The sequence below is a fragment of the Bubalus bubalis genome, chromosome 9 (assembly GCF_019923935.1).
Source record: "Bubalus bubalis isolate 160015118507 breed Murrah chromosome 9, NDDB_SH_1, whole genome shotgun sequence".
NCBI classification, from domain to species: domain Eukaryota; kingdom Metazoa; phylum Chordata; class Mammalia; order Artiodactyla; family Bovidae; genus Bubalus; species Bubalus bubalis.
In genome coordinates, this window is record NC_059165.1 from 106242769 (window position 1) to 106263793 (window position 21025).

Consider the following 21025-nt stretch of genomic DNA (forward strand, 5'->3'; position numbering starts at 1 on the left):
TCCACGGAAACCACGTGTGTTTTATTGATGGATACACACACAGGAAAGGGGAAAAGAACCCCCAACTGTGAATCCGAACCCGGCCTCCCCACTCCACGCCCCCATCGCAGAAACAGTGGTAACTGCTGCGTCTTCTCCAAGGATGCAGGGAGAGAGGTTGGGACCCCACGTGCCCTCGCCTGGCCTGACATGAGGGTCAGAACCGGTGCCATTCCCTGGCCGACTACCGGGGCCAGCCATCGGCAGTGGGCAGCCGCCGCAGAGGGGGTCCAGGTCGCAGGGGCTCTGCTAGGGGCCGGGCCAGGAGCAAAGGGTAGGGGAAGGTCTTTGGAAAGTCGCCGGGGCCTCCGGGGGCCGGGGAGAGGCGCTCGGACTTGATGCTGACTGGAGGGGTGGGTGAGGAGGCGCCGCGGGCCGGGGGGCCATCCTCGCCCAAGCTGCGGCCCCCACTGCAGGGAGAGAGAGAGAGAGGAGCGGGGCCGTGAGCTCAGCGAGGAAGCCAGAAAGGTGGCATGGCTTGGGCAAAGATTGGGCAGGAGAACCTTGGGAAAGGAGGGGGTGGCGATCCCTCTTGGGGCTTCCAAAATAGCCGCCCATCCCACCAGACCAGTCGGGAAGGGCTGTGTGCAGAACTGAGAGTGGCCACCAGGGGTCAGCCGTGGCTAGGGGCTTTGAGAGACTGGGGGGGGGGGGGGGGGGGAGGCGGCAACTGTGAACCCGAACTGGGGGAGTGAGGGACCGGGGAGACAGTTGGGGCACTTACCTAGGCTGCGTGGGGGTGGCCGGGGGCCCATCAGCCCGGGAGGGCTGCCAGGGGGCTAGGGTGGGGGGCTGCAGCAAGCCTGGGGGTGGAGGAGGATCCCCCAGGCCATACTCTGCGGGGGCAAGAAGAGAAAACTGAGGCCCTGACCCCAGGGAGCCCCTCCCCAAGCCTGACCCGCCCTACCCGCCAGTTTGCAGTTCTGGCAGGCGGGGGAGTGTGGAGACACCCTCCCAAAGCCAGGGCAAGTGCATACCTGGGGGGCCGGCAGGGAGGAAGGGGAAGCTCCCGAGCGGGGGTCCGGGGGCAGCGGTGGAGCAGGGACTCTGCAGGCCACCGTAGAGTCCTCTCTGCGGGGACACAGGGTAAAGGGGAGCCTGAGACCCTCAGCCAGGCCGCCCTGCCCCTGCAGCCCTTCCACCCCTTCCCCTCACTCACTGAGCTGCTCAGTCCCCCTCGGGTTCCGGCCAGGCCGCCAGGCAGGTCTGGCCTCCGCCCGTCCGCTGCCAGGTACAGGGGCGGTGGTGTCTTGCTGGCGAGATGGCTCGGCGAGAAGAGAGGGTGCGCCAGGCCTGGGGAGCAGGGGACCCCCAGAGGAGGCAGGCAGCCACGTCATCTGATGAAGTCTGAGGTCCAGAGTGACGCCCACAGCCAAGCAGGGTGGGAGCCAACATTTCCCCGCTGCACAGCCCCCCGGAACCTTCACCCCCTGCCCAGGGCCTGTGCCCCATGCTCACCTGGGGGCCCAGCTTTGGGGGCTGCTGGCCGGAAGGGGGATGGGCGGCTCTGGGCAGGCAGGGCCTCCCCAAGTCCAGTGGGTTCACAGGCCGGTGGGGGCAGCGCCCCATATACCATGTCCGGGCTGGGCATAGTGGGGGCTGCGGGCTGCGGGCACAGAGGCCAGGATTGGTTGAGGAGCACGGAGATGAGGGCATCACTTCAACCTAGACAATCCCAGTGAGCTCGAGGGCCAGCTTCCTCCACTTCCGGAAGCCCTCACTACTCGCCCCTCTGGCCTAAACGCCCCGTGGCTGGGGAGCCTGTGTCTGCCTCCGTCACTCCTTGACAGCTAGGCCCAGAGCTGAAACTTCTTACTAAGCAAACGATTGGTCCTGAGGGGGCTTCCCAGGTTTAGACACATTAAAGAAATAAAGAAAGAAGGAACTGTCTGTTGAGCTCTTTTCCATCCTTCAAAGCCCCTACTATAATTCCTACTCCTCCAGGAAGTCTTCCCTGCCCCCCAACTCTAGGAATCCTGGTCTTGAGTCCTTCTCTCGGTCTCAGCCCCAGCTACCTGGGCCTCGGAAGTGGGGGGAGGGCCCCATGAGGTGGGACAGGGAGTCACTTACATAGAGCCGGGGCCGGGGCAAGGCTGGGTCACCCCCATCACCTGCCAGCCTCCGCAGCTTCTCTCCTGGCCCCTCAAGCCCCTCGTCTGGCTCCAGCTCGGGTCCATCAAGGCCCACACCTCTCCGCTTCAGTGTCTGTGGGAAGGGAAGACAGCAGGGTGACGCCCCCATCCCACCCGGCTCTGTGGGCAGGCAGAGTGCAGGCACAGCTGCTCCAGCTCAATCCCATTAACCAAAAACCCCAGGGAGTCATCTAGTAACTTCCAACTGTATGTGAGAGAGGGACTGTCCTGCCTTGGGACCAGAGAGGCCCAGGTCACACAGCAGGGGTGGAGATCCACCCGGGCCTGCTGGCATTATCCTAATGCTCCTCCTGAGTGTGATTTGGTTTCTCCATTCTGCACCCAGGCGCAGCCTCAGAGCCTGGCATGCAGCTAGTTGAGCATCTAGAAGCTACTTCACAGGCTCTCCTAAGCTGTCACCCCCCTGGGACCAGTGATCTCCGTACTCCTAGACCCCTGCTTCTCCTCTACCAGCTTTTCCCCACTCTGTCACCTTGGGGCTCCCAGTGCTCTGTCCACCCAGTGGCTTCAGCTTCCCGTTCCTGGGTAAAGATGCCCAGATCCAAAGTGACAGTGATCTTCGCGCCACAGTACTGAGCCTGTGAGCTCTACGGCCCATGCTCCATGAGAGAAGCCCGCCTGTGACATCTGAAGAAAAGCCCACGTGCCACGATGAGGGCCCAGTGAAGACCCAGCACAGCCAAAAATCAAAAGAAAAAAAAAAAATAAAGGAACAGTGATCTTGCTCATCCTGGATGGTGCTAGGCAGCTGCCCCTAGAGGGGACTCTCCATTACCCCAGACCTGTTGACTGGCATGCGTGTGTGCATGCGTGCTCAGTCGCTCAATGGTGTTCGATTCTTTGCGATGCTATGGGCTCTAGCCTGCCAGGCTTCTTTATCCATGAATTTTTCCAGGCAAGAATACTGGAGTGGGTTGCCATTTCCTCTCCAGGGGATCCAGCAAAGCCAAACTGCAAAGCTCATCTTTTGTGCAAACCAAGAGTCCCTAGGCTCTGAGTGTGCAGAGTGTGCTGGGCTTCGTGTGGCCGGGGAGGAGGGTCCCGGGGGTACCTCGAGGATGTCAGTGTTGGTGCGGCTCTCGTGGGGCTCGCTGTACTCCGTGTACTTCAGAAGCACCCGGTCCATGTCTGTGCTGGCGTACTGGAAGAGGCGGTTGGAGCTGTTGAAGATGATGAGGGCAATCTCGCAGTCGCAGAGCACGCTCAGCTCGTAGGCCTTCTTCATCAGCCCAAACTTTCGCTTGGTGAATGTTACCTGGACTCAGTATCCAAAGGCAGGGCAGGAGAAGACAAAAATTCAGGTGAGAGGGGGAGTCGAGGGGCGTATTTTTCCATGAACATGCTTCCTGATTTCATGCCTTTGCATGTGCTCTTTCCAACTGTACTGCTCCTCACTTCTCAACCTGGCAAACTCCTATTGATGCTTCAAAACCTGGCCCAAATGTCCTCTCCTTAGGGAAGTTTTCCTTGGTCTCCAGGCAGACCCCACACTCGCTCTCTGAGCTTCCCCAGTTCTGTACCTGTCTCTGGCCCAGCACTTTGAGTTGGATGTGTGTTGAGCTCCTGTGACTGGAGCTCCAGTCATCACAGAGAATCAATGAGTAAATCATCATCAGAATGAGTAAATGCTACATCTCAAACTCCTGACACTACATCAAGTCTCCTTATTCCCTTGCAGTTCCCCCAGATGGCCAAGCCTTTGCCCAGGCTGTGTTTCTTCTGCTAGGAAAGCCTTTCCCCCAGCCACTGTTCCACCCAGTGAACTCACCTGCCGATTCCTTTGGTCCAGAATGCGTGAGATCTGAATTTTTTTCCTCCCCATGTCCCAGGCTGGGTGGAGTGCCCTTTGTCTGGAGGTGGGGGGTGGGGAGGAGAAGAGAACAGAGCAGGTGGATGGCAAGTGGGGACAGGCACCCCAGCATACCCCTATCTTCCTCCCACCCCTGCCAGGAGACAATGGGGAGAATGAGGTGGGCTGGGTCACCCCCACATCTCACACCATCAACCAGCCCAGGATGCATCAAATGCTCACTGAACACCTCAGACCAATGCCTTATAAGGAAGAGGTTGACCAAGGGGGAAAGATTGAGAGGTACAGGTGCCCCCAACTGAGGCTCTAAAGCAAAACAAGCTGATAGCTGTGGGACCTCAGGGGAGCCTGACCCCTGTCTGTGCGTGGATAACAGCGCGGTGCACTGCCCAGCGCTGCTGGAGCATAAAATGAGCCAACCCACACAGGGCACTCAGATCTGCCCTGCAGACAGCAGCTGCCCTGGGTGCAGTGCTGTTATGAACACCGGCGGCAGCCTGGAGGCTCTCAACAGGCCAGGCTGGAGGGCCATCCGATGATGGTACCCGGCGGGGCTCAGCGATCTGGAAGTAAGCCTGATCCACACAGCAGACACTTTTCAACTCATTCAGTCCACCCACGACAGCCCTTCCGTGAGCAAAGTTGAGGGCTATGGTTACCAGAAAACATACATTAAAATATATATAAAACATATATTTAAAAATTGCATTGCGAGTGGAAAAGACTAGAAGGAAATACTCAAGCTGGGAGTCAGTGCTGGGGGAAAATTTATGGGTGAGTTTTTAAAACTTGAGATGCAACTTACTTAACGTAAGATTTGCCATTTTAACATGTGCAATTCCGTGACATTTAGAGCATTCATGACGTTGTGCAACCATCATCTCTACCTGGTTCCAGAAACTTTACATCCTCTCAAAAGGAGACCCCAGGGGCTTTCCGGGGGCTTCAGTAGTTAAGACTCTGTGCTTCCACTGCAGGGGGCTGGGTTCAATCCCTGGTCAGGGAACTAAGATCCCACATGCAGTTTGGCAAGACCAAAAAACCAAAACCAAACAAACCAAAAACCCAGAAAACAAGACAAAGAGAAGAGCCAGCCCCATAGCAGCCACTCCCGCTCCCCCTTCCTCAGCCCCCAGCAACCACTGATCTATGGATTTGGCCTGTTCTGGACATTTCTTATAAGTGGAATCATACAATGTGTGGCCTTTTCATCTTTTCCTTTTTCATTTTTATCTTTCGAATTTTCTAACTGTTCTCTCTCAGTGAGTAAAGATTTCTATTTTTAAAAATGTGTGTTGGTTGGGGGTCGGGGGGCACTTCCTCAGCGGTTCAGTGGTTAAGACTTGCTCTCCCAACTCAGGGGGCTTGGGTTGGATCCCTGGTCAGGGAACTAAGATCCCACATGCTGTATGGCACAGCTGAAAAAAACCCAGAAATTAAAAATGGGGGGAAGCCTAATAGAGACCCCATCCCTGACCTTCTTTCCAGTGGGAAGAGGGGGAATCCCCTGGGAAGACCTTCACTCAGAGACTTCAGACTGGGAGGAGGGGTGGGCTCATGCAAACTAGAGAGGAAGCCTGGACCCTCTGCATGGGGGTCTGGGATCTCCCTGGTGGGGGTCCCAAGGTGAGAATGGGCAGCTCAGTGAGGGCAACGAGTAACCAAGACCTGGCCCAGCTCTTTCCCAGCAGCCCCCAGGCAGGGCTCCTGGAATCAAGGAATCATATCGTCTGTCATGCAGCACCAACCCCACTGTACAGAGAGCCATCCCATGGCCCCCGAGACCCCTCCGCCAACCCCATGACCACACTCCACCCCCCAGCCCTCTCGTGTCAGAGGGGACTGAGGCCGCGCCACAGGCCTTCCCCAGGATGAAGTGGGCCCGTGCTCAGGTCCCAGCCAGTCTCAGACCAGAAGAGAGGTCTTCAGTAAGGGCAGCCTCTCCCTCAGCTTCAGTTTGCTGTTCTGTGAATGGGGTGGGTATGAAAGGCAGAGTAGCTTGCACAAGCCTGAGAATGAGGTCTTGGGAAGTGTAGGGAAATGCAGGTCTATCTCTGGGAGAAACATACCCCAGCCCGAGGGGTCTGGGGGGGCTCCCCATCTTCCCAAAGATCCAGAGCTGGAAATGTGAGTCACCCCAGCCTGTCATATGCATCCCACTAGGTCACCCCAGGCACACCCTCCACCTTCCCTGGTCTGGGTCTCTGAGTAGTCATAACTATGTCGAGTCCAGGCCAAAACGAGCCCCCACTGTGGCCCCCCAGCTCCAGCCTGACTTGCTAAATTTAACCTTTGGGGCTAATTTTAATCCCTGTCCGGAATCGGGCTAGTTCCCACGGCTGGGATGCATTATCCCCGCCCTGACGGGCCCCTGGGGACAGGAGGAGGGCACTGGCCCGGAGGTCTTGGTGCCAAGATGATTCCGGAAATGCCCCCCACGCCTGGAATCCCATGGGAACGTGGGACTTAGACATGAGTCTCGGGGTCTGGAAGATCCAACTTTGGCCCCTTCTCCGTCTGTCCCCATTTTAGACAAGGACCTCCTGGCCGGGGCAGGGTTCATATAACAGGGGCGCCCCCGAGAGTCAGAAGGTCAGGAGGGGGGCTCTGAACTGAGACTCATGAGCTGAGACAGGAAGTGAGTTTTAGGCAGAAGGAATGGCAGGTGCAAAGTCCCTAAGGAAGAAGGAGACGCATCAACAAGGCTAGAGTGAGAAAAGAGGGGAAAGTGCAGAGGCAGGGCCTCTCTGGGTCCTCTGAGCTGCAGCGAGGCCTCTGGGTTTTGCTCTAAGAGCAATGGACAGCCATGATGGATGGGGGTTCATCAAGAAGGGAAAGGAGTTTAAAACCTTGAACACGGGGACCTCCCTGGTAGTCCAGTGGTTAAGACTCTGCATTCCTAATTCAGGGGACCAGGTCTGATCCCTGGTCGAGAAACTAGATCCCATATGCCTCAACTGAGATCCAGGGTGTTTCACCTAAAACCTGATATAGCCCCAAATTAAAAAAAAAAAAAAGAAAACAAACTGGTCCAGTCAGAAAAAAAACCACAAAAACTTGGTCATAGCTGTCATGGGGAGCAAGACTGTTGGAGGCAGAGGTAAAGAGGACAGGAAGCTGCGGAGAGGCCAGAGCTGTGTCCATCTGGGCCGAGACCGGGGGTTAGGCCCCCTCTGTGCTCTGCTTGCGTCCTGCACTTTAAGTCACTGTGCTCTAGGGCTCTTTGGTTCCTCAAGAGGCCACCAGGTCCCCTGCCATCTCTGGAGGCAGGCCCGACAGGTGCAGATGGACTCCTGCAGGGGTTTGCGTCTTCTGACCCTTGATGACTTTGGAACCCCCAGTCTTCACCTAGGAACCAAAGTCACCCCCTGCTCTGGTCCTGGAGGGATCTACCCAGCACATAGCTCTGATCATGCCCCTTCCTGATTACACACTCCTCACAGCTCCCCACTGCCCTCAGGAGGAAGGAAGCTCCAGTCCTCAGTCTGGCATTCAAGGCCCTGCCCTAATCAGCTCCTGCCCACTGTTCTCTACCTTCCACAAAACGTCTGTTTGAAATCCCCTTTTTGCCTCTTCTGCACCTGGCCAACTCCTATTCACACTTCAAACACCCAGCTCAAGAAATCCATTCCTTCAGGAAGCCCTCCCTGCCCTCTCACTCTGGTCTCCCACAGCCTCCGTCCTTCCCCTCTAGTTCTGACACTGTGGGCTGTCTGATGGGGGGGTCATATATCTGCCTCTCTCCTTCTCCCCCAGCCTGGAAGACCCTCAGGACCAGACACAGGGGTGACTGGGAAGATATGGAGTGGGTCAAGAGGGACACGTCTGAACTCCCCTCAGCTTCCCTCAACAACTTCCTCTCAGACTCCCCCAGCTGACTCCCTACCCAGAAATACACGCGCATGCAAATTCAACCGCTCAGCGTTGACCTGCCTCAGGCCCAGGTGTGAAGGGCCAGCCAAGGAATGCAGAGGCGGGAGGCCCAGGGTGTGCATATATATTTGTACTCACATGCAAATCCCCACCCTGAGCCGCAGACAGACCAGGCGGCCAGTTCTCCAGATGTTGGTGTGATGGTGATCGGAACTGCTGGGGGGAGGTGGTGGTGTGTGCTGAATGTGCAGGGCACGAGGGGGGAGGCTGAGGTTAGGAGAGGCTGAGGTTGGGAGAGGCTGAGGTTGGGGAAGGCCTCTTCTGGGGACAAGCCCCCAACCCCCAAACCAAGGTCCAGCTAGAAAGCCTAGAGCTTGTTGCATCTGCCCAGCAGAGTGGCAGAGGTGAATCCATAGACCCAGGAAAGGGAAGAAGAGCCAGGATAAATCCAAGAGGGCACCTCAATGGAGAAAGCTTGCAGCTGGGCCTCAGTGGGAGGGCTGGATGGGGGCCTGAGCACATGGGCAGGGGAGTGGGCATTTGAAGTCAAGAGTCCAGTACCTCCCCATCCCTATCTTTGTACCCCACTTACCAAGTGTCAACTATGTGCCAACCATTGCGATCAACTGACCTCAAAAGAAGTAGAAAGCTTAAGTAGACCAATGACCATGGAAAATTTAAAAAGTGTCTCTAGACATACCATTAAAAGGATAACAGGCCCCTACGGTTTTATAGCTGTTTTATCAAACCTTAGAGGACAGGAAAGTGAAATGTTCTTTAAACTAACTCAGACCTTTAAAAACAGGGGCACTCCAAGTCATTTTAATGAAACTCTGATAGGTCAGAACCTAAGTCTAAAAAGAGAGAAGTACTGACCACAAAAGGGGCCATGTTAGTAGCCAGGGATTCAAGGAAGACCTCTCTGAAGAGGTGACATTTGAACTGAGACCAGGGGCACAAGAAAGACAGAGGCAGTGAAGGGAAGAGTCAGTAAGAGGATCTGGTGGGAGGGTGTTCCTGGCAGGGGAGCTGCAAGGCCAAAAGCTCAGAGTGCTCATGAGTTTGACATTTTGCAAACAGCAAAGAAGTCTGAATGGCTGGACAACATGAACAAGGGCGAGAGGGGACGGGGATGGTGGTGGTAGGAGTGGGGTTGGATCATGTAGGTCCTTGTGGGCCACAGTGAAGAGTGTGGGTTTTACTCGGAGGGCATCAGGGAGCAATAGAGAATTTGGGGGCAAAGGAGTACCTAGATATGATTTTGACAGTTTAAAATCCCCCCGTATTTTCTTGCATTGCTGGTGGGAGGGGAAAGAAGAAGAGGCACTCTGAAAAACTGCCTGGAATCTACTAAAGCCGAACAAGCAGCTACCCTCCAACCCGGTGATCCTTCCCTCCCCTTGTATTTACCGAAGACAAACGGGCCCACGTAAGAAATCACACAAACAAGGACATTCTCAGCAACTTCGTTCATCATAGCCCCAGACTGGAAATGATTCAAATGCCCTCAATGGGAGAACTGACAACTACTTTCTCGTACATTCTATGATGGGCTACTATACAGTACAGAAAAAGGATGCGTCTCAGCTCCACGCAACCGCACAGGTGGACCTCCCAGATCATGGGCTGATTCAACCATATTGGGCTCTGCAGAGGGGACATGCCATGTGATTCCATTGATACAAAGTTCCAGAACAGGCAAAAGTCACCTCCAGTGATGGATATGAGCACAGTGGCCACGCTAAGCAGGCACTGTGACAAGATAGTGAAGTCAGGGGGCTGGAGTTCTGTTCCCTGGACCAGCTGTATTCAGTTGGTGCAAGTTTTTTAGTCCTACTCCACTGATTTTTGCATTTCCCTCTACCTGACTTAACCAAAAGGATTTTTTAAAAAGTACCACCCCCCAGCCCCGACTCAGGTTGCTGTGACGACAGCATCTGTCTGGGCAGGAGTGAGATGACAGGGAGAAGCGGGGGCAGACGTCCAGGCAGGAGACGTGGGGCCTGAACTGAGACCGGGGCTGCAGGAAGGCAGAGAGGAGTGAGATGACAGGGAGAAGCGGGGGCAGACGTCCAGGCAGGAGACGTGGGGCCTGAACTGAGACCGGGGCTGCAGGAAGGCAGAGAGGAGTGAGATGACAGGGAGAAGCGGGGGCAGACGTCCAGGCAGGAGACGTGGGGCCTGAACTGAGACCGGGGCTGCAGGAAGGCAGAGAGGAGTGAGATGACAGGGAGAAGCGGGGGCAGACGTCCAGGCAGGAGACGTGGGGCCTGAACTGAGACCGGGGCTGCAGGAAGGCAGAGAGGATGGGCTGTTTGGCAACCGAGGGGACACGATATGCTGGTGGCATATGCCTGGGGTTGGAGGGAGCCTGGGGTCTCAGGCCTGAGCGCTTTTTGTGGGGGAAACTGAGGGTGCATGCGGTGCGTGCATGCATGCTAACTCATGTTCAACTCTGTGCGACCCCATGGACTATATGGCCTGCCAGGCTCCTTTGTCCATGGAATTCACCAGGCAAGAATACTGGAGTAGGTTGCCATTCCCTTCTCCAGGGGACCTTCCCAACCCAGGGATCAAAATCCAGCCTCCTGATTGCAGGCAGGTTCTTTACCGCTGAGCCATCGGGGAAGCCCCACACTGGGGTCACACAGGAGGCTCTCATGAGCACCCGGAGCATGACTAAGTCTCCACTGTGACACATGTGCTCACTAAAGTCCATCAACAAGCAGCCCTGAAGTCCTCCAGGCCATGACTGTCACCTCCCTCTAAGAGGCCTCTCAGCGCCCTGGTGATGGAGATGGAGGTCTGGGAGGAATCCCACCCTCCCACTCACCCTTCACTGTGGGCCTCTTCCTGTGGAAGGACTCAGTTTTCTCATCTATAAATGGGAGTGAGAATCCATCTGCCACCAGCTGAGGAGGAGTGGGCAGTGGGGGGGTCTTTTGACCTTGTCTCTGGACTCCCAGAAGCCAGAAGGCAGAGGAGCTTTGGAGCTGGGGTTGCTGAGTCAGCATGCCGTCTCGTGAGGCTACGGGGACACTTCCTGTGTCAAGCTGGGTGGCATCAGGCCCCTACCTGCCCCCCCTCCATAAAGCGGGTCATGGAATCCTGATCTCAAAGGCTCTGCAGTGAGGGTCTGAGATAAAAGACCAGGAACCATCGAGTTCCCCTTCTCGGCTCTCAGCGGGGCTTTAATGGAGGGGCCAGCAGCAGAGTTAGGCTGCCCAACCCTTGAGCCCAGAGGCCACAGTGTGGTGGGGGACCCAGGCCGGGAAGGAGGGGAGGAAAGGAGAAGTGAGAGGCAGGTGGGTGGCGGGGGGAGGTGAGGGCCCAGGGGACGCGGCGAAGCGGGGAGGGGTCGCTGCGCCTGGGCCTGGCAGCAAATCAGGCCAGCAGCCCGGCCTCACGCAACCGAGGCAGTGGTTTCATCACCTGTTCCCCAAGCACCTCGTTACGGGCGACAGGAAGAGCCCCTTGGAAAGTCGGGACCCCCCCTCCCCTCTCTTGAGGGCTCTGGAGGCTCTGACCCCAGCTGCTGGAGACCCTCCCCCACCCCAGCCGGGGCCCTGGGCCGCCTCCTCCCCTGGGAGCCTGGGGAGATGGAGGCCCAGGTTGGGGGGGGCACTGCGGGTGACCTAGGGGCTGGCTAGCCCACAGCGGCCCCTCTCCTGCCCTCGGGAGAAGGCGGGCTCTGGCAGTGACTCCTGTGTGGCCAAGCTTCTCCAGGCCAGTTTCCTACCCCAGAAGATGGGGAGAGCCAGGGACACCTCCCTGAGATGGGGGGCTCTCTGAAGTAGGTGTGGTTGAGATGCTGTATCTCTCTTTCTCTGTGCAGGCAGCAGAACTCCTTAGGGTCTTCTCCCCTCAGCCCGGGGTGCCCAGGTCAGACTGAGGGCACCAGGTGGACCCAGGAAGGGTGCTGGGGACAGGCGGCTCAGGGAGAAAGCCCTTCCTCACATGTACAGATGGGGGGTTGGGAGATTCCCCTCGTAGGGAGACTCCCCCCAAACACATGAACCATCCTGAACACATGCAGTCCACAGGTCTTGTAGAGCCCTCCCAAACCCACATGGCTCACCAAACACGCGTATCCCGAGACCACACACAGATGCCCGATTACACACAGACCTCTCACACACACACGGACTCCCCGGCACATAACCCCCCGAATACACACAAACCCTCATTATATGTAGACACCTGCAAGCACACTGTGACCCCAACATGTAACCTTTCTAGACACACATAGAGCTCCCCCAAACATGGGGAGACTCCCCAGACCCATGCTGGCCCCCCATTACAAGCAGGCAGCTGGACACCGGTCGGGGCTCTATCTCTGCAGTGGTATCGCCCACCCTCTGACTTCCTGAGGCAGGGTGGGAGCACTCCCCAGGGGAGAGATGCAGGCTAGGGGGTGGGGGTTCTGAGGGTGGGGTGAGGGGCCAGGAGGGCCTCAGGGATCATATGTATGGATGCTGCATGGGGACCGCAGGCTACATCAGTGCAGGTGGCAGGGCGTTGTGGGCATCTTCAGGTAGTTCTGGGGCCTGCCAGAGGGGAGGGGGCAGCTGTTGAGGGTGGGATGCGTTACCCACGTGTGGCTCTGAATCCCAGAAACCCAGAAGGTTCCAGGTGGAGAAGGCCCTTTGCGGGGGGAGGCCCCTTTGTCTATCGGTCCCTCTGAAAATCATGGGGAAACTGAGGCCCAGTTGGGAACCCTCAAACCGCCCCCTCCACAGACCCCTCTGCAGGCCTGCTTCCGGGAGGGCCCAGCGTGTCTGTGTGCTGAGGGGTCTGTGGGCCTGGCTGTGGCTGGGGGCTTGGCCAGACTGGGGTTCCTGCCCTGGCTCCACTGCACACTCGCTGCTTGATGTGCTCCGAGCCTGTTTCCCCATCTATGCAGCGGGCCCTGGCGCCCACTCACCTGTGCCCCCACTTTAGGAGAGACTCATCTAACAGCAGACTCGCTCACCGTCTGCCCCATTCCTGGCACCTGAGACACCAGCCCCAGACGGACCTGCCTCTCCTCCATCGCCAGGTCTTCGCCCCACCGTGCCCTCTGTCCTGGACGCCCTTCTCAGATTCACCCAGATTCAAGAAGCTGCTACGCGTCCTTCAGGGCTGGGCAGAAACCTCTCTAGGAGTGCTAATCTCCCCAGAGCAGACTTCTCTTTCCCTGAGTAGCTTAGTCCTACCGGGAATGTTCGGTGCTTCTTTGTTAGTTTCTCTGATGATCGTGTGTGTGTCAGTTGCTCAGTCGTGTCCGACTCTTTGTGACCCCATGGACTGCAGCCCACCAGGCTCCTCTGTCCGTGGAATTCTCCAGGCAGGAATACTGGAGTGGGTAGCCATGCCCTTCTCCAGGGGATCTTCCTGATGCAGCGATCGAGCCCGGGTCTCCTGCACTGCAGGCAGACTCTTTACCATCTGAGCCCAGGGAAGCCTTTCTGATGGTCGTACTGCGGCCCTGAGAGGTCCATTCCTTGAAGGCAGACATGGGGCCTTCCCAGTGCCCAGCACAGAGTAGGTCTGCATCACCCTTCCTTGAATGAGCCAACCAACAACTGCTTAACAAATGGAAGAGACATTGGCAATGGGTTCCGTTTTCTTTTAAAGACCTCATGGCTCACAAAACAAACTCGAGGCCCCATCTGGCCCACAGGCTGCCAGTGTGAGAGGCCCCCCAATATCCTCACGCTGAACAGCGCCCAGCACAGCAGACTGCTGCACGGAGCTCATGCCTCTCTCACTCCCAGGCTCCCGTGCCCACCTCGGAAGGAAACTACGTCCTGAAGTCACGAGGTCCTGGCTGCCCTGTCCACTGCAGGTCCTGCCAGGAAGACTGGTTTCTGTCACAGCCACTGCAAAATCAACTCATTGCCCCACTCGCCTCCCGTGGGCCTTGGCACCCGTACCCCTGGGGCTAGGAGAGACTGTACATTCAACACCCAACCCTGCTATCTCACACAAGTCAGGGCCCTTGCCCAGTCCAAGGCCCCCAACGATGTCCCCTAAGCTGCAATGGCAGCTACAGGAACGGCCCAAGGTTTCTCTCTCTTTGTTCCAGAGAAAGATGTCCCCAAAGGGCCCCAGAAATTCATCCCCAGAGGCCTGGGCCTCCCTGCTTGGGAAATTAACACATCTGTCAGAGCTGGGCGGAAGGGACTCAGCCCACAGCCCAGCAGAGCAGAGATGCAGCCAGTGGGGAACCCAATCTGGGGCCCCTGGGGTGTCCCTGGTCCCCACTTTCTTCCCCCAGAAATGTCTATGGCTCACCAAGGTGTCGGGGATACAAGGGCAGGGAGGAGACAGACCCAGCCTGACCTTCTGCATTGCCCAGTCTGGTGAGGGAGACGACAGACACATCACGGTGTCAGGGACAGAATAACGATGGAATTCTACAGGGGGAGGCAGAGGGGAAGGTGGTGCGGAGCAAGTTGCTTTGAACAGAGGGGCCAGAAAAGGCCTTCTGGAAAGGGAACCACAAGGAGGAGAGTACACCAACCCTGCAAGGATGTGGAGAATGGCAGGTGCAAAGGCCCGGAGGTGGGCATGTGCCAGGTGGGTTCCAGGTATGGTGGAGGTTGGCATTGCTGAGAATGGGTGAGCAATGGGCAGCCAGAAGCAGAGGGGAGCAGGGAGGCCACAGGGGACTCGGGAATCAGGGTGAGAGAGGGGACTGCAGAGCAACTGAGTCCTGGAGGGTGCATGAGTCGGGGGAGGGGGAGCGGAGGCCATGGTATGATTCTGGATTTTCAGCAGCCCCCGCGGTTGCTGTGAGGAGGAGCCCTCTAGGTGCAGGGCAGCGTCCAACAGGAGTTGAGGCTCTGGTTGTGGAAACGGGACCGAGGCAGGCCTGTGTCGCAGCAGTGACTTGTTGCGACAGCTGGCCTGCACTGTTCCCTTCTGCAGACCCCAGCTCAACCAGACCCCCAGCTCAACCTCTAGTGAGCACGAACCTGGAGGGGGTCAGACAGGGCAGCTGACAGGCCTGAGGCCTGCTCGGCCCCTGGTGCAGGGTGGGGTGAGGTGGGCCTGGATGGGGCTCACAGCACTCCACTCGGTCATGGTTCGGATGGCGCCTCCTGTTTCTGGGTGCCTGCTGTCTGCCCGGGGCCTACACTCCACCTCATTTACACACAGGACCAGCCTGACTCAGATAGCCCAGTGAAGCGGAGGTGGCTGCCCTGTTTTACACAGCAGGAAGTGGGCTCCTTCCCAGGACCACACAGTAGGACCCCAGATCCTCATTCGAGTGTGGGTTTGTATCCCATGGCTGTCCAGCTGCACCCCAAACCCAGCCCCCCTCAGCCACCCGACCCAGTCTGAGAAGTGGGCCTGGGTACTAGTGGGGTCTGAGACACTCATTTCTGGACTACCTGGGGCCAACGGGCAGTCTCACAAGGCCCCCAAGTTGCAGGCACAGGGAAGCCCTTTGGGCGTGCTGAGAAATGGGATCCAATCCTTGTGTTCACCTGACTTGGATTCATGAGCCTGGGCTGGGGTGACCTCTCCTACCCCAAATGGGATCCCAGGCGTGTGATAAATCCTCTCCAAAAAAATGACATCTGTCTGCAAGTGCCTATGTGCCTCAAATCTTCCGGAAGGTCAAATCCCCAACATGTCTACACTCATTGCATCTGAGTTGGGGTGACAAATGACCTTAATTCCCTCTCTCCTCTAATTTGCATTTTCCAGATGTCTGCCTGGTTGGGTAATGATTTAATGAAATCAATCATTACTTGGAGATGGGAAGTAAGACGAGCTCAGACTTCTCAGGTCACAAGGGCATCCAGAGAGCTCAGAAAAGGGCAGTGATCTGTCTGAGGTCACACAGAGAGGGACAGGAGGAAGCTGGGGCCAGCCTGTCATTTCTGGCTTTTGTTCTCCTAGGGTCCGAGGGGCAGCCTGGGGCCCATCCTTTCTCTGAGGGGCCTGGGTGTTTCCACCTGGCCTCAGTCTTCGCTCCTACAGTGGCAGCTTCAGACTAGTGAGTTTCCAGCTGTCACAGGTGAGACCCCAGGACCCTCAATGTCCCCAGATTCCATTCACTGGAAGCCAAGATACACTTCTGGACTTAGGTGAAGGAAGGCAGGTATGGGGACAGGAGGGAGCAAGGCTTTATCCCAAAGCTCCGTTGACTTTTGGACTCAAACCCCACACACTTGTCTTTCTAAGTCTAAATACTTTTTTGAACCCCATTTCCTTTACCCCAAGAGTCTGCAAGTGCTCAACCCTGGACGCCAAAGGTCCAGAGGTCCTGACCTTCCCCTGTGAGGGTTCTCAGCCAGGTCAGTCAAAAGGCCTCATCTGTGTCTGACCTCTCAGGTCTGCAGCTTGGGGACAGGGAATAGCCTGGGACTCCAGCTGGTGACATCCATTGCCCAGGACCCTGAGGGACACAGAGGGCGGGGACCATGACCAGGAAAGTAACTCGGCCACCAGTTTGTCATATGCTGACAACCTCGGGGGGCTGTGACTACTGTTCCTCCGATGAGACACTGGGGCGTGGGGAGGAAGTGGCCCAGGCACTTGTGGTCCCCTGCTCAGGGCTCTGTGCCCACAGTCCTGCCCGCAGCCACAGAGGCACCCCATGGGCCCAGCCGAGACCCCACAGGGTGGGTGAGGGTCACGGCGGTCACAGGCACACGTGGAAGCCATGCCACATGAAGGTGCGGGGCCGTGACACACGAGGGCACACTCACAGCAGGAAAGCAGGGGACTGTGGTTGTGCACGGGGGCCTCCAGGATGCACAAAGGGGTGTGCCCCAGGAAAAGAAACCACTGGAGCTCACAGACGCACACCAGAGTCTCATGGCACCACGACTTTAGACACACAACTCCCCAGCTGACATCAAAACCTTCAGTCACATGCCCTTTGGCCATACAACCTTTCAGCGATGACACACACTCCCTCAGACATAACTCCTGGACATGCAAACCCTGGGACACTCACCCATTTGGACACACAAACGTCTCAGGAACACAACAACCCTTGAAAAGCCCCTCGAACACACCCCTCAGATTCACACCCCTTGAACATATACCCTTTGGACACACAAACTCTGGACGCATAGCCTCTCAAACTCACAATCCTAGGGCTGCAAACCTCTTAGACACAGCTCTCCCGCGTACAGCAGCACCCTCGGACCTTAAAACTCATCCCAGCCCACAGATGCCATTCAAAGGACGCTGTACAGACCTCGGCCCGACGCGAGACGCACCTGCTCCACCTGGACCCTCCTGTACTGACCGGGCGGCAGCGGTTCAGAACTCGGACCGAGCGCCGGGCGGCCACAGGTGCCTTCTGAGCTGGCGGCCCCGCCCCCTGGGAGCTGATTGGGCGCGACGCAAATTTGCATAGAGGGCGAGCCCGAGGGCTGCGGTGGGCGGGCACTTGGGCGTGGCCGGGTCCCGGGAGTTCCGGGACCGGGAATCCGACGCTGGAAGACAGTGAGGTGGGGAAACAGTATAATGAGGGATGGGGACCGGAAGGGGGCTGGATCAGACTTGCCAGGCATCCCCCGCTGTCAGTGGGCGACCCTAACCTTACCACTGAGCCTGACCCTAATTCGGACCCTGTCTGTAACCCCTGCTATCTCCTACCCTGGACTTACTCCAACCTAAGTGAAATGTAACTCCGATCGGGACCCTGAGGCCCCAGACCTAGAGACCTTCTCGCAGCCAACCCTGACCCTTGCCCTCACCCAGATGCAGGGACTGCAGACGAGGCTTCTGGGATCGCTCGTGGCCTCACCCAGCTGCGTCCCTTCTGCAGCGGCATGTGTGACCCACATGCTTCGACAGGAGGATAACAGAGCCCTCGGTAACTGGGCACCCTCCTCCTGAAGTGGTCACCTTCTGGGACTCGACTCCTCTCTGGGATCCCAGCACCACCCACGACAGGTCCCAAACCCAGAGGGGGATCAGAGCAAGATTAGGGAGTGAATCAAGGTGGAAAGGATTCCAGGATGAATATGACTTTGGACTGGGTGATCCTGGAGAAGCCCCCAGTCTGGAGAGCTTCCCCTAAAGAGGGGCATTTGTAATGGGCCTTGAAACATGAGTAAGAGTTTGTCACTGGTGAGTTTTTCCAAGAGGACTTGCAAGGGGGTAGAGAAAGTGCAGAACATTCTTTGGTGGGGAAAGATGAAGCCTGCGCAGTGAGTGGAAGTAGATTGGGCTGGGGGCCCTTTAAAGAAGGGCGTGGAGATAGGAGGAGGGGGCCCATTTGGGGCAGATGAAAGGGGAGAGTAGGTGAGTTGCAATGGCTGTCTGTCATTCTTCTCAGAACACAACAGATGATCAGACCTCTGGACTCAGGAGGGAACATGTGGCGATATAGTATGTGAGGGACACTGAGGGAGGGAACAGAGGTCCTGGAAGGCTTGCGCTTCTCCCCATACAGCAGTTTCCCAATCTGCGACATGGGCAGTTTGCACCCCTAGCCGGCAAACAGATTTTTCTTTGGGAAAAAAAAAACAAAAACTAGGGTTGGTGGGGATCAGGTTTCCTGCCTCTCCCACCCCATCCTTGTTGCCCTTCAGTGCCCAACACCAGATGTTCGGGTGACCCAGACCAGGCTGGGGGCTTCTGCCTAGGCTCCAAGGCACAGAATGAGTCCTGCAGAGTGTGGAGGTGGCTAGGGAGCCCTGGGCCCCTCGAGGGCCGCTCTGTTTACCCGAGACCGCCTGCTTGCCTCTGATGCAACAGGCAGGCTCTGGTTACGTGAGGGCAGCAGCTGGAGCAGCCCTGGGGGCAGCCAGAGCTGAGCCGGCTGGGGATGCCCACCGTGGGGCACACCTCCCGCCCTCTCCCACCACTGGGGCTCCCTCCTGCGTTCTCGCCCCTGCCATGTGGCCCCCTTCCACCTCTCTCCTTCCCAAACCCCCTTCCCAACCCAGTCCAGACCCTCTTCCATCATTCACAGTTTCCTATAATGGCTTCTTCTTTTTGCCTTTACCCCTGTTCCTGTCCTATACGTGCGCCCATCACTGGCTGCGTTAGCCCGTGTGGGCTCACATCCTCCCCTGGGGCAATCAGGAACCTTGACCTCAGTCTTTTCTGATGAGGGGACCCTCTTAGGAGCTGGAGTAAGAGACTGGGGGTTGAAAGGGAGATTTCAGGGGAGATTGGAATAGAAAAGGCTGGAGAGGGAGATCTGGGAAGAGGCCTGGTAGATGGGGAAGGTGGACAGGGGTGGGAAAGTTAAGTAGGTGTAGAAGCTGCTCCTCCCAAGTCTCCCTTCTCCATGTATTCTCCCAGAATGTCAGCAGGGGAAGCCTTTGACGGCTCCTCCATGGTAAGGGCAGTGTGGTTCAGTGGGTAGGGCTTCAGGCTTCAAGGACCCTGGGTTCCCACCTGTTCTGACTCCCACTTGCCGTGTGACCTCAGGCCAGTCACTTCACTCCTCTGAGCCTGTTTGCTCATGGGAACAACGGGGACAATAGTGGTGCCTCCTCAGGTGTAGAAGTGCTTCAAGCTCGGTCTCCAATACCCCCTCCTCCTCCCAAAGCCTTCATTATCCCCCTTCCATCTGGTGTTCTGACACCCCCATCCCTCTTCCCACCTCAGCACTGGCCCAGAGGTTCACAAATGCCTGTGTTCATCTCTGTCTCCTGGAGTCTGGGATCCTTGCGATTGGGCCGTGTGTTGTGGTAGCACAAAAGGGGTGTTTTCATAGGTTTCTTGAAAAACTGGAGAGGTTCTGAGTAGTCTAGGGGTCTGGGGACCAACCTTGGGGCAACCAGAGGCCTTGCTGAGGGATGAGGTGGGGCTGGCAACGGGCTTCCCAGGGCAGGACCCTCTGAGAGGGCAGGGCAGGAGTGAAATAAAAACCAGGACTTGGATCAGGGCTCAAAACAGAAAGTCAAAATTCATGTCTGACTCCTGCCCTGACCACCGTGGACCAGCCGCGGGCAAGTTGTTGCCCTCTCGGGCCTCCTTTTACTCCATCCAGAGATCTAAAAGAGGGGTCCCACACATTACCCAAGGAGCCCTTCCAGGTTACCTCCACTCTCACGGGCGCTAGGATCCCTACTTGAATGTCTCTTGGCACGAGGAGGTCGTTTCTGAGAGCAAGTCTTAGTGAGCTAGGGAATGCCCACACCCTCCACTTTGGTGAATAGTTAAGGCCACTAGTACATGGGGGCAGGTGCGAGGTCTTTCTGGGTAGTGGCCTCTCGAAGTCTTAATTCACTTTCTGGATAACTGGAGCAAGGACGCATGAGGTGAAAAAGGGCAGAGGGTCACACTGCACTCTCCAGGATCTGCCAAGACTGCGGACAATGACCGCTCAGAGGCGGAGAGCCCCGCCAAGGCTTTGCCTCTTGCGCCCCCTGGCGGTCGTCGGGGGTGGGACGTTCGCCAGGTGGTGGATTAGTCGCTAAGTCGCATCTTGCGACCCCATTGGCTGTAGGCGGCCAGTCTCCTCTGTCCATGGGATTCTCCAGGCAAGAATACTGGAGTGGGTTGCCATTTCCTTCTCCAGGAGATCTTCCCGACCCAGGGATCAAACCCGGGTCTCCTGCATTGCAAGCTGATTCTTTACCAACTGAGCTATGGGGGAAGCCCCAGGGACATTCACCAGGAGTGAAGGGCAAATTGGCCATAGGAATGAAAGGCAAAAGTAATCACACCCCCCGGGCGCACAGGACTTGCGGTGATGATGGCATCTGACAACCCACAGTCCCGCACAGACCTCTTTGACAGTACTATTAGTCACTGGCTGAGGTCGTGTTCAGAGACTGTGGGTGATAGGGAGCCTCGGAAGGTCCGGGGCACCCCATGACTGCTCCCCGCTAGCTCACTGTGCCTGAACCATCCAAGGTTGGCCCTCGGATTCATGAAATTACATCACTAAGCTGACCGTCTAGGGGGTCTGAGCTCTGGGGCCAGGGTTGGTCTGTTTGGCTCACCAGGGCATCCCCTGGGGTAGACAGGTCCTAGCTCCGACAGATCAGTGTTTGCTGAATAAATGGCTTCATGGTGGAAGGAGATGGACAAGAGGTGCTTTCAGAGTGGATGAAGAGTGTCTCGGGGGGCCAACTACACACCAGTCAGGGCCTACAATAGTGAACCTGAGGCTCCTCCCTCTAAACTGAGTTAGGGCAGAGGGAAGACAGAACGGTGGCACCCAGACCCCCAGGAC

At 57.1% G+C, this 21025-nt stretch overlaps 1 protein-coding gene across 1 annotated transcript in view; it reads right to left on the reverse strand.

The window, feature by feature from the left end:
- Positions 1-21025, reverse strand: part of LOC102392425 (myocyte-specific enhancer factor 2B) — a 24302-nt gene continuing 3277 nt past the window's right edge. Inside the window, exons 2-9 of the mRNA XM_025293905.2 lie at positions 3961-4042; positions 3244-3447; positions 2110-2244; positions 1498-1645; positions 1199-1332; positions 1017-1110; positions 764-875; positions 1-449 (exon numbers count right to left, since the gene is read on the reverse strand). Coding sequence (XP_025149690.1) covers positions 224-449; positions 764-875; positions 1017-1110; positions 1199-1332; positions 1498-1645; positions 2110-2244; positions 3244-3447; positions 3961-4014 — 1107 coding nt within the window. The 5' untranslated portion in view covers positions 4015-4042 and the 3' untranslated portion in view covers positions 1-223. The remainder of the gene's footprint in view (positions 450-763; positions 876-1016; positions 1111-1198; positions 1333-1497; positions 1646-2109; positions 2245-3243; positions 3448-3960; positions 4043-21025) is intronic.